At 41.2% G+C, this 12,542-nt stretch overlaps 1 protein-coding gene across 2 annotated transcripts in view; it reads right to left on the bottom strand.

Moving 5' to 3' along the window:
- The window catches only part of rapgef6 (Rap guanine nucleotide exchange factor (GEF) 6), a 132,494-nt gene that overhangs the window by 80,387 nt on the left and 39,565 nt on the right, over positions 1 to 12,542 (bottom strand). For both annotated transcript variants that reach the window (XM_084940725.1, XM_084940726.1), the window contains exon 5: positions 3,169 to 3,238. In XM_084940725.1, the coding sequence (XP_084796851.1) occupies positions 3,169 to 3,238 (70 nt within the window). The remainder of the gene's footprint in view (positions 1 to 3,168; positions 3,239 to 12,542) is intronic.

Raw genomic sequence — 12,542 nt, 5'->3', positions numbered from 1 at the left:
GACAGTCACTTCTATATTAAGTTTCCCGCTTCCTCTAAACATTTTAATATGCCTGTGTGACTAACTTCACGTCTACTCACCTCCCGGTTTACATTCCACTCCGTCTATCTGATCATTTGCCTGGCAGCATGCATCATCTGCTTTTTTTTTTTTCTCCGCTTTTTCATTCCTTACTCTCTTTTTCCCGCTGCGTGCTTCTTTTTAATTTCATCTATTCCCCCAACCAGACACAAACACACACACAAACAACCCCACCCTGTCAGTCTTTGAATGTCAGTCCCTGTCATCCTGTGACCAGAGTCATGACGAAAGCTACAGATTATATTCCCTCTACTATTCCCATGGTCCTAATTAGCTGATTGGCTGCAATGCAGTCTGACTGGACCGCAGTCCCTCTGCCCACTTGTGTATTTATCCATGTGTGCATAAAAGTGTGTGTTTCGATTAGCATTTCTTGGTATTTTCAATACAAAAAAGGGGTTATTCAATAATTCTTTAGTTTTAACTTACTGGGGTCCTTTTGAACAATGCTTTCCAGATATTATTTATCAACCACTCTAAAGATGGTCTTGTTTTTTTATTGCTCTTTGAATTGGCATACAGACATACGTTATTTCTATGAACGCATTGGGCCAACAATAAATTAAACCTATAGTAGCTCTTTAGCCTTGGAAACCCATGTCACGAAGCTCACAGCACACAGTTTCTTGTGCTGATGTTAATGTCAGAGGAAGGTTGGAACTCTACAGTTATCAAGTGAAATGACCCCACTCTGTGACTTCATGTGGTCTGACACTTAATGGCTGAGTTCATGTGGTTCCTAAAAGCTTCCACTTACAGTTTATCATGGAATATCTAGGAGAGAAGGAATCTGGCATGCTATTAAAGTACCAAGCTCGAATTCAGCGAGCTCATCGATTCACAAATGTTTTTAAAGGCAGACTGCGTGGCTATGCGCTTGACTAAACAAACCTAAATTCAAAGGTTAAGAAGGCCAGATTCTTTTGTCTATATAGCACACCATAGTTTCCATATTATCATTCGGCCTTGCTTCAGAGTTTTTTTTCCAAGGCAGTGCTGTTTGTAACTTAAAAACAGTCATATACAAAGAAGCAAGAAAACTTGTGTCCTTTCTAAGGTTCTGATAAGCTGGTTCATTTGGTCTTCACCCACCTCTCTTCACTCACTGTGTGTGACACACACAGTGAACTGTTTAATTCAGTAATTTAATTCAAAGGCCAGTTTAATTCAAACCAATTTTATTCCCTCAGCCACAAACTCTTCTTTTCACAATTAAATTGAATTTAAATGTACCTCTCGTGCCCCGGGCAAATGAGTGGACTAAATTCACAGGCTCTTCTTCCCAATATTCACAAACTATCACACAATCATACCTGGAAGACTGTCAGTATCGCTGCTCTCTGTTACCATAGCAATCACCTCTGAATGGGCCCATGGGTGTAGTTCAAGATTAAGCGCCTTGCTGAAAGAGCACCTTACTATTGTCATCTTTTTTTTCACTGCAGAACATTTCCAGGAAAGTTCTGATGTCCCTGAGACTATTGGGGCAGGGTTTCCAAAAGCCACAAAGAACATGTGAGTGCTGAAAGCTTTTTTTTGTCATATGATAATACCCTTCCCACCAATCTTAAAAGAGCCGAGGAGATAAAGAGAGCCACTGGGTGAAGCCGAGAAAGGGCAACAATGGGGGGGGGGGAAAAAACACAGTGGCCCAGTTGCTACTTTGTTACTCTTGCATAATTGTCCTGTTCTTTATCTCTGCAAAACACAACAGGTACTTTAACTTCTAGATTGTAGTTGCTGAAGGGCTAGTTAGCTAAACTACAGGCTGGCTAAAGCTTTGTTTTGCACCATTATTTAATTTACAACATCCACCAGTCTTTACATGTTCCTTCTTTAGAAACACCACACACAATCAAAGCATAGATGTGCGTTAGCATTAGCTTAACTGGCTTGATAATCATTTGCTACTTACTTAAATCAACTGATTTCTAGTCTGAAATAATCCAGTGTGTTCTCTGCACATCCACCACTGTATGGTTTGGATCAAACACCAAAAAGGACAAGAACAGACTAAAATGGACAGACTGCAAAAGAACAAGAGTGCCCAATTGCCCTCTATTCAGTAACTGTAAATCAGGAAATAGACAGGTATCATGACTGCAGACTCATCGCACCCTGGAGACAACCTGTTCCAACTCTGCTACAGAGCACTGTGCACCAAAACAACCAGATTATCTGTGGGTTATCTGGGGTTAAATTTATTTCGTTTATTTCTTTATTTCCTATTCAATAGCATCAGTGGAACTGGTGTTACCTGTCCTCTTTTTGTATAAAACTTTGCAGCTTATCTCATCCCATCGTATCCTTCTAGTCCCTCAGACAAAGCTCAGGCAAAAGAGGAAAATGAGAGCAGGAAGAGCTATTAGGTAGGAAGAGGACAGAAATTTGTACGCACTGCGACCTTGTGGAGGCAAACAAATACAACGTTCTTATATACTAAATGTTAGGGCAAACTTGACCTGAATGAAGTCTTTGTGATGTTGTCAGACACTAAATTAAAACCACAGACAGGTGAAGTAAACAGCATGGATCCTGGTGTTACCATGCAATAGAGTGCTGGGTAAACCAAAATTAACTGGACAAACTTACATCGTTTTAAATATAAGAAATCTTTTTAATACTGCCTCGGATACTTGAGTATCTCTTTGCCTTGAGAATCTCTTGGGTTGCTTTTGCAGGATGCTTTGTCTCAGTATTGATTTGCACTGTTAAGCGCTGTCCAATCCGTTTTGAAGCCGAGTCTGAACAGAGAGCGTATAACCTTCTAGATGTAATATCAATTAAAAATATGGTCCTTTATAATACTGAAGATTTAGATAATGCTTATGCTATAAGAAAATGCAGAGAACAGAGAAAAAAAGAACAGAAATGGGCAAAAAGAAGATGAAAAGGGTGATCAGGACAATGACAATGGAGGGAGGGGGAAAGGTACTGCAGACATCAAATAAAGATAGAAAAATAGAAATATTATCAAAGCCCAGAGATGGGAGAGTGCATGGGAGGATAAAAGGGCTTGGGAGAGGGACAAAAGACAGACCAAGTCTAAAACAGAGAGGGAGAACAAGAGACGGTGTCTCTACTCACCACAATCATTTCTGATGGCTCCAAAGTGATGCATTCACAGCCTCGTCTACCTCCCAGCTGCTTGCCAAAACTGTGGAGAAAGGCCAGCGACACACAAAAAGTGAGTGTTAAAACAGAAATAAACACACTGCAGAGATGACACGAATATCACGAGAGACAGTAGAAACAGACGCAGTCGATCATATCTGCCCGACCACAGACACAGTACCGGGAATACAGGCCGATGAATTTACAACAGCAATTTTGTGCTAGACCCGGTTTGTGGTTAAGCTTTGCTCTGACCTTAGATCAATCTAATACAACTTTTATACACAAATAAAATTGCACACATCACAGAAACAAGCAGGCAGAAGAATGTGCAGTGACAATGTGTGCACCTCACACATACTTCAAACCAGATAAACTCAAGTGTACCAGAAATAGCTGTGGACAACATGAGATGTAAAAGGAAGTAGTGTGAGAGATCGAATGTCACATTATAGCTTAAGGTAGTGACCAGTTTTACAGTTTTCACATGTTTAAAGAGAAAGCAAATAATATTTTTTCTTTGTTGCAAAACATGATTTTTAAAAAATATATATAATAATTTCACCATTTTTATTGATATCTGATCAATCCCTTCCCAATAATCCATGAGTGAATATTCTTTATACATAATTTTGAAGCATTTTTCTCAGTTAGTACCAGCTCTGGACATTAAATAAAAACAACTTCCAATGCAGTTTTGAAGGGCAGTCACAGCTTTGTGTAATTTTATGTGTAATGACAGTTGCTCAGTAGACGCTAGCTGGCAACCCCACTGATGGGGCGCCTTTGGTGACACTCTTTTGCATCTCACTTCACTGCGTGTGGTAGAAGAGCTAAAATTAGTTATAATGACAGCATAATAATAGAAAACATTAAGCTCTACCCCAGTGGGTTTTTGTCAGCAGCTATGCAAGCTTTGAAAAACAGATTTCCAGTTTGATCCATCCATTTTATCTGGGTTTGGTCTGTGGGTGCAGCAGAGAGACAATCTCTCAAGCATGTCCCGTATCTACCCTGAGGTTTCTCCCCAGGTGGACATCACATCCACCGCTTATACAACCACACCTCGTGTTTATAGGTGGGTGTAGGAACGTACATTGACCAGTAAATCTTCAGCGTCACAACAGATGCAGCACCAACCCGTCTGTCTGTCAATCTCCTACTCCGTTCTCCCCCAACTCTTTAATAAGACCCTGAGATACTCAAAGTCCTTGACTTGAGGAAGTAACAGCTTCCCAATCTGGCGTGCCACTAGGTCTTTCAACTGCAGTTAGAAGGAAAATGTATAAGCTAGTCTCACTACTCTGTGAGATGGGTTTTAGCAGTTCAGTTGTGTCAGTGGTTTGTGGCAAAAGTTCAACCGCTGAGAGAAAAGAGAAAGTCGCTAAATAAGCATTTGTGTTATACATTTAAAGGTACAGAGAGACTAAAAAGAAATAAATAAGACTCTGTTTACACTTCTTAGAAAAGTACCAGCACATCCTGCATTGATGGTATTTTTTCTGTTATATCTGGCCAAATTTGTCCCAGGCCACAGTGCAGAGTGGTTACACAGATCAAATTACTTCGGATCTTGGTGGTTGTTTACACTTGTACTGAGTGATCTGACCACACAGGACAAGTGTAAACACAGTGTATGTTAATGAAAAAGCATACAGACTGCTTACATCTCTTATAATGAACGCAGAACTTTTGTGCTTCTCTGTCAATTAGAAAAAAAAAGAGCTAAATGCAGAAGATCAATCTGGATCAGGCCAACCACACCGTTACAAGTAAACAGCTTTTGCACAGCGTGAGTCTCTCTGTAGTCAGCTGGGTCATTTTGTCCACTGACAAGCAGGAGTGGAGCAGCTGATGCTGTGGCGAGACCACGTGGGTGAGTTTGGCCTTTTCTTCTCCATGGAGATGACTAAGGATGTGTTTGGTACAATGAAACCTTTGTTACAAATAAACTCTACTTGATTTTGATGTTATAACATTGTAACATGTCAGCCGCCATTTACATTCTGCGTGCAGCTGATGCATCTTCATGCTGACGTCTAGACTGAATTGATGATTAAATGGATTCATCATTATGATCACATGGATGCTGAAAGCTTCCTGTTGGCACATATGCTCTGTAAGTGTGTGAGTAGTGTGTGAGCTTAATCCTGAGAACTGCACTGAAAACGCGTCTCCATGCTAAAAGTGGTGCCTCAGCATTGTTTGAGGACCAGGGGGGAAGAGGTTGGTTTTAATCATGGAAGCGTGCTGAGCTGGGAGAGAACAAACTTTAACTCCTCTCCGATTTCATTCTCACACTGTCACATAGTGGCGCCCATCTGGTTTGCAGCTTTTTGCTTTCCTCGCTCATATCCTTCTTGTTTCCTTAATACATCTCTCTTAGTGCTTCACCTCCACCCCCTTTCCCTTCTGATCATCTTCACCCTTCCAATGACTCCGTGTTTTCTTTTTTCCTGCATCCATATTATACCACTTGTAAATAATTCCCTGTAACTTCATGTTCTTCTTCCTGTTTTTATTCATTTGCTTCCTTTCCAAAGCCAAATCCATCTTTTCTGTCTCTCTTTTCTATATTATTTTTTTGCTTTTGCCGTTTTCCTCCCTTCTCTCCTCATCTCATTCTGTATTCCCTTTCATCATTTCCTTCACTCTTTTTACTGCCGGTCTTTGCTTCCTCTAAGTCAAAAAAAAGAAAGAAAAAAAGAAAACTTTCATCTAGTCACATCTTAAATAACAGCTTCTTACTGACACAAACAACACTCTGAATTTAGGCCTCACATAAAAGTCTGTCTTTGTAATGCGTTCTAATGATAGAAACTTTTTTTTAAATCACGCTTTTCTTCTAATAGACAGATTTTTCCAGGATATATTAGTGGAAGCCAAACCTTTAATGCCTAACACCGAGGGAGGAAATAAACCTACAGCCACAAAAGATGAAGGAAGCCGCCACTTCCATGGAAACCTCTCTCTTAGCAGCTGAAAAAGGCCAAAATAGTGGTGTGTGGATTTATTTGGCACGTACCTGTCGCATACACTCAGGCCACTTTTTTCTTTTGGTAGCACAATTAAAGCACAAAAGCATTACATTAGGTTTTCTATAGAAAACTAAATTATTCACTAAGCCTAAAAAAATATGAGGCACTTCTTGTTTTCATAAAGTGCTCTGTTCAGGTGAGTCTGGGGACAGTAAAACCCATTATCAGTTCTATTGATTTTCTCATTTTAATACCATTTATATAGTGCTGACAGTTGGAGAAGGGCTTTAAAGTTCAAAGCATGCCTTGAAAAGGTGCACATTGCATCTTTGTTTACTGGATTTGGATTAATTAATAATAGAAAACTTTCTTGTTCATCTCTCGTGATTTTGAGCCGTTTCGTGCCTCCCCACAGGTAAGAGGCACAAATCTGCTGCAGAAAGCATTTCTACAGCTGCAGAGGGTTTGCCCTCGTCCATTAATGCCACGCAACACATGGGCCTGACCACTGGGTCCAGTTTACATTCCCCAAATTGTTTCACACCACAGACTGTTCTTTTTTTCACATCTGCAAGCCTGTATTGTTTCTTTAGATGTTCTGATCTGATTTTATTATAAAAATAAAAACCAACACGCACAAGGGAATAAGCAAACAAACACAAATGATCAAAATCACAGTCTATCCATAGAGTGGCTCCCAGAAGAGTATAAACTCAATTGTTCCCAATGAGGAATGCAGTCAGCTGGGCAGGGAGTTTGTTCAGAGCCCTTAGCCTGGAGGTCAGTCTGACTCTGACAGGATCTCTCCGCACTCCACTGAGGCGAGACGCCTGGTCCCTGTCAGCGCTACACAAAGCCTGCCAAGCCTGTCTCCTCACTGTGTGTGGGCGGGTGCGCGCAGGGCAGAGAGACAGGTTGTGCCAGAGAAATACAGGAGAGATGCAGTTTGATGCTAAAGGAGAAAAGATTTCAGCCCTTCACATCCACAGCATTAGCCTGTATGTGCTTTATGTGTTTGTGTTCGCTTGCTCAATATTTTTTCTTCGGTTTTGACCTTACTGCATTTCCACAAAGAGCACAAGAGCCAAACAAACTTGAGTCAACTGTACGTGAGTTACCAAGGTTATGTGTGGGCGCACATATTTGTACCCACCAAATGATGCTGCTGCCCTGACTGAACTGAAATGTAATAACGCTCTGTTGTTATTTGGTGTGAATCTGTGCCTCACACAGGAAATTAGACAGCCTTCTAAAACCACACTATGGCCAAACATTAGCCTTCAGTCTTACAAGGTAATAGTGGGTTTCAAGTTTTGTGAACTTAAAACCCCCAAAACATGCTGACGAACACTGCTGCGCCAAACATTTATCCACACAATTCTAGTGTGTGTGGGGCTGCGGTAGTTTAGGTCTCGCTGCACTCTAATTCTTGGGTAGTTACTCTTATGTCTGTATGAATAGAAGCTGATGGTTTGCATTGAAGACGCTGAACTGTGGTGAAACCTGAACAAGTGCAAACCAAAGGAGAAATGGAGAAGATTCGCCTCCAAAATAAAAACTGTCTTACCGCTGCAACCAATACATTTCAAAGGGTGCAACTTTTACTTTGAAAGCGAATAGTTTGAGTCTGCTTTAAGTCTCACTTTTCATTGTTCTCCTCAGCAAGCAGTTGGTGAGTGTTTGCAAACAAGTTGGCATCTTAAATGCAAACTATGGGAGATCACGGCAACCTGCTAGCAACCAAAGCAAATTTAGACTGAGGTCTAAACTAAACACCTAGAACTAGTTTTTAACAAGTAAACATTTCTTGGCTATTATAGCTTAAGTAATGCAGCGATTATAAGAAAACGTGTACAGCACTGTCCAAGTAGAGGAAGTGCAAGATGATTCCAAATTCCCAAATATAACCTTTTAGATGCATTAAAAACGACATTTTTATGCATTTATTTCATTTTTATGAAATTTATGTAAATTTCTTGTAACAATAATAATCTCTATATTAACAAAAATGGAATTGTGGTGTAGATTATTGATTGTAGAGGTGTGAACAGATGGATCTCATTCAGATCTCCATAAAATATATCAGACTGACATTGACTGATGATGTCATGACAGGAAATTAGCTTTCAGATGCATTCCTGCAATTACGGAGCAGAAGCATCAATAATGTATGCTGTATTAATGTATGATGTATGCTGTTCTAAAGATAATACTACACACAGCACAAACCCTTATCTGCCTCAATTTATCACGACAGGCTTCAATGCTCCATCCGTCCATTCATCCATTTATCCACAGACACCAAATGCTTATGCACTTTGTTAAAGAAATCACCATTAGTATAACCAACCTGTATGGTATTTTAAAGGCTGGAAATGTATTATGTCTGCGAGGCACTGGTTTTTCACAAAAGCTTTAAACAATAAATTCCTCTCACATTAGTAAGTGAGGAGTACTTCTACAATAAATCAACTTTAATCCCCATCATCTCTTTCATCTTTTTGGAAGGGAAATCTCGTCCCTTCGAAGTACTGAGGCTGTGCCTTTGCTGGATTTCAGCAGGTGATGATTTCTCTCCCCTCCTTTTCCAGCAAAAACAAGTTGTCGGCAGAGCTGAGAACAGGTTCAGTGACAGCTGCAGTGCCCTGGGCAATAAACCATGACAGCTGGTATAGGAACTGACCACACACACACACACCTCTTGAGGTGTCTATTGTCTGAAGCGTGGAAAAACCGACAACATTCTCAATAGTGCAAAAACAATATTAACTAAATAGCAAATAGCTCTCTTTTAGTTTTACTGAACACTTCAAGTATATTTACAGCGCTCTAACCTACCATGCACACACTCACATGTTCATGGATGCATCAGGAGAAGGTTGGTTCAGTATCTTGTCAAAGGACACTGACACAGACTCGAGGAGCACGGGATTGAACCAGTGACCTCCCGATTAGTAAACGATGCGCTCTACCTTTTGAGCCTACGTTAAAGTTGCGGTTTGAGATGATGAGACGATTAACTACATGCTGCACTTGCGCAGTCTGCAATGACTGATTGGCATGTTGTGTGCCATCATTTCCTCCATGCTGGCGACGGCGTCGGCCAGTCACGTAGTCTATTCAACACAGAATGATAAATCAAGCTCAAGTTGTTGTGTAATGCAGAGAATTCTGACAAGATTCAAATCTGTGTTTGATGACAATGTAGGACGTGCCCGGTTTGACCTGCTGCATTTTTTCACGCGGTGTTATTGCCTCCGAAGAATGCTCAAAAATGATCTGCTCCCTCCAAAGTATGCAGGTATTCAAAAAATGAGTGCAGGACAAAAGCAACAAGTCTTTCCATGTTACGTGTATTCGCACTAGTGGAAATGTTCTTGCTTAGACGAAAGTTGGTGCCTGGGTACGGCATATACGGAGGGTAGGAGGGGCAGGACATGACGCACATTCGCTCACTGTGAGCTACCTGTGCTATTCAGTCATTGGGCTCTGAGATTAAACAGACCCATAGCTGGCAGAGGCCCGCTGATTATCCAATTCGACTGATTCATACTTTTGCAGTCTCACATACAACTTTGCCAGGTGTGAAAATGAATCCAGAAAAGTTTCCACAAACTTCCAAACGGACAAGCTATGTTATTCTGAACAACCTCCGAGTGCGCAATTTGATAAAGTCTGAAAGAAATGCGTTAATTAAACCCCAACAGAGGTCCGTGCCCATTTGGCACCAAAGTTTCCATGGTAATAATGACAAGCAGTAAAGACACAGTTCACCATACTTAGAAATCTACTTCTCAGTCTCCCCGACCGTTTTTCTTCTCATTTTTAGTGCTTGGTTGGCCAACACTGACAGCTCTGACTCATAATAAAAGAAGACTGAGGAGCTGGCCAGTAGCGAGACCACCAGCACACAAAAAGACAGACTCCAAGTACTCCAAGTAATGATCCAGTGGGTCATTTAGAAACATCACAACACATTCATGTGGAAATCAGCAATCAGTTAAAAGGGTGACCTCAAATGTATCCATATCAGATTTAAAAAATTACAATTAAATAAGCACCATTAACAGCTACTGCTCAACTCCAATGCAGCGATTGACTTTTTTTTTCCTCCACATCTTAGGGAACGACAAAACTAACATTCATTCATCCCTCTGCTGCGTGTGATGTTGTTGTACTCTTCACTTCCTCCTAGGACAGCAATGTTCCAGAAAACATAGAGAAGTGAGCAGTTTTGTTTGAACTCAAGGAGAAGAAGTACAAGAAAAATAGGAAATTTTGTAATAATCTCACCAATAATTTTGAATATTTTACTTGGATGTTTCACTTTTGAATGGGGACAATCTTTTCTCCGTATCTTTAGTTTTATATATGATGAGTTTAGTAACAAACTGAATTTTCTGCTTTTTTCCTTTGTGTTGGTCAAAGGTATAAAAAAAACAAAAAAACAAAAAAGCACTACATATTCTATTTTAGTCAACATACTTGTTTAAAGGTGTTGGCAATGTGAGAATAGAGGACTGCCCGTCTTTAAAAAAGCCATTGTAGATATGTATGAAAACACACAGGACTCAGTAGCGTGTTTTTTAGAGCAGTGCTAAGCCACAGTGCCCTAGGGAGAGCCTGGTTGTCCAGCTGGTTAAACTATGGCAGGCAGGCAGGAAATGAAGCGTGCTGGGCTGAAGAATGCGTAAAGAAATAGTGAGGGAGTTTTGAAAAAGAAAAAAAAAAACTCCAGAATTACCCCGAAATCCCCGTCGCCTTACAGCAAGTGTATAACGAAAAGCTTTAACATTACTAACCAGGATCGGGAACACAGGGGGTCCACTCCTTTGGATTCCTTGTATGTGAAATATTATCCAACATATTATCCGCAATGAGGAGGGGAGAAAAGTTCATTATTTAGATAATCCAGGATTACATCCAAGTGTGTTTGTTTTGTACTCCAGAGTGTGAACTAGTGAGAAGTTTCCTCAGAAAGAAAGCAGAAGAGGCTTTTAGTTAAACTAAAGGAGAAGTGTTCTCTCTCTGTTCACTTCTGTCTGTCTGTCCGCTGGCTCCAGTGAGGTTTCTATTTGTCAGTGTGTGTGTGTGTGTGTGTGTGTGTGTGTGTGTGTGTGTGTGTGTGTGTGTGTGTGTGTGTGCGTGTGCGTGTGTGCGCACGTGTAGCCTGCTCATTTCCTGCCTGGATGTGCTTTTGGGCTCCAGGCAGGCAGGCTGCTCAGGAACACATGGCCAGCCACTGCTCTGCCAGGGGTTCCGCATTCTTTGCTCTCCTACACACACACACACACACACACACTCTCTCTCACTCTTACACACACACACACACACACACACCCTATTAGCTCTCTCAGTGACCCCTTCCAAGCCCCCTGCTGCTGCTGCTCGTACTCCAACACACAGACACACCCTCCAGTCCTTTCCAGTCAACCAACCTACCCCCCATCCTACCCTTCAATGTGTTATCAACTGGGCCACAATGGAATGACACGACACACACACACAAACAAACAAACAAACAAACAAACACACACACACACACACACACACACGTTATTGATACTAGTCCAACAATTCTCTCTGTCACAGTTGGTCACTTGGCGCTTTGTGTTACAATTAAAAGAACTAGAAACTGCACTAACTGTTGAATTGAGGTTTCAGTTCTGCTTACTATGCCAACACTCTGATCAAGAGTAACAGTCAGCCAACAAAAGTTGCTGGAGCTAGTGATAGCTTTTTTTTTTTTTTTTAAACTTATGCCATGCAAAGGCTGCAACATTTACTTGACGGAAAAATGATCTGTAAGCATTTTAATATTTGTTAACAGGACTTTTCTGAGACCAGCTGTGTGGTTTAGTAATTTCATTTCCTAATAGGCGATCGTGGCTCAAGAGTTCGGAGTTCGCCTTGTAATCGGAAGGTTGACGGTTCGAGCCCCGGCTTGGACAGTCTCTGTCATTGTGTCCTTGGGCAAGACACTTCACCCGTTGCCTACTGGTGGTAGTCAGAGGGCCCGGTGGCGCCAGTGTCTGGCAGCCTCGCCTCTGTCAGTGCGCCCCAGGGTGGCTGTGGCTATAATGTAGCTTGCCATCACCAGTGTGTGAATGTGTGTGTGAATGGGTGGATGACTGGATATGTAAAGCGCTTTGGGGTCCTTAGGGACTAGAAAAGCGCTATACAAATACAGGCCATTTACCATTAATTTTTAATCACTTTTTTGTGTCTGACTTTGGCTCACGTGCATATTAAGGTTCTCTGCCATAGCTGTTAACTTATTTTTTATTTCATCAGCACGGTGGCGTAATACCCAGTATAAAACATGGACCTAGCGTTTTGGGTTGAAGCCAATGCAGAAATACCTTGAGT

The sequence above is a fragment of the Perissodus microlepis genome, chromosome 10 (genome assembly GCF_051167445.1).
Source record: "Perissodus microlepis isolate ML-2025 ecotype Zambia chromosome 10, ASM5116744v1, whole genome shotgun sequence".
Taxonomy (NCBI): Eukaryota; Metazoa; Chordata; class Actinopteri; order Cichliformes; family Cichlidae; genus Perissodus; species Perissodus microlepis.
This window is presented reverse-complemented; position numbering and strand designations above follow the sequence as displayed.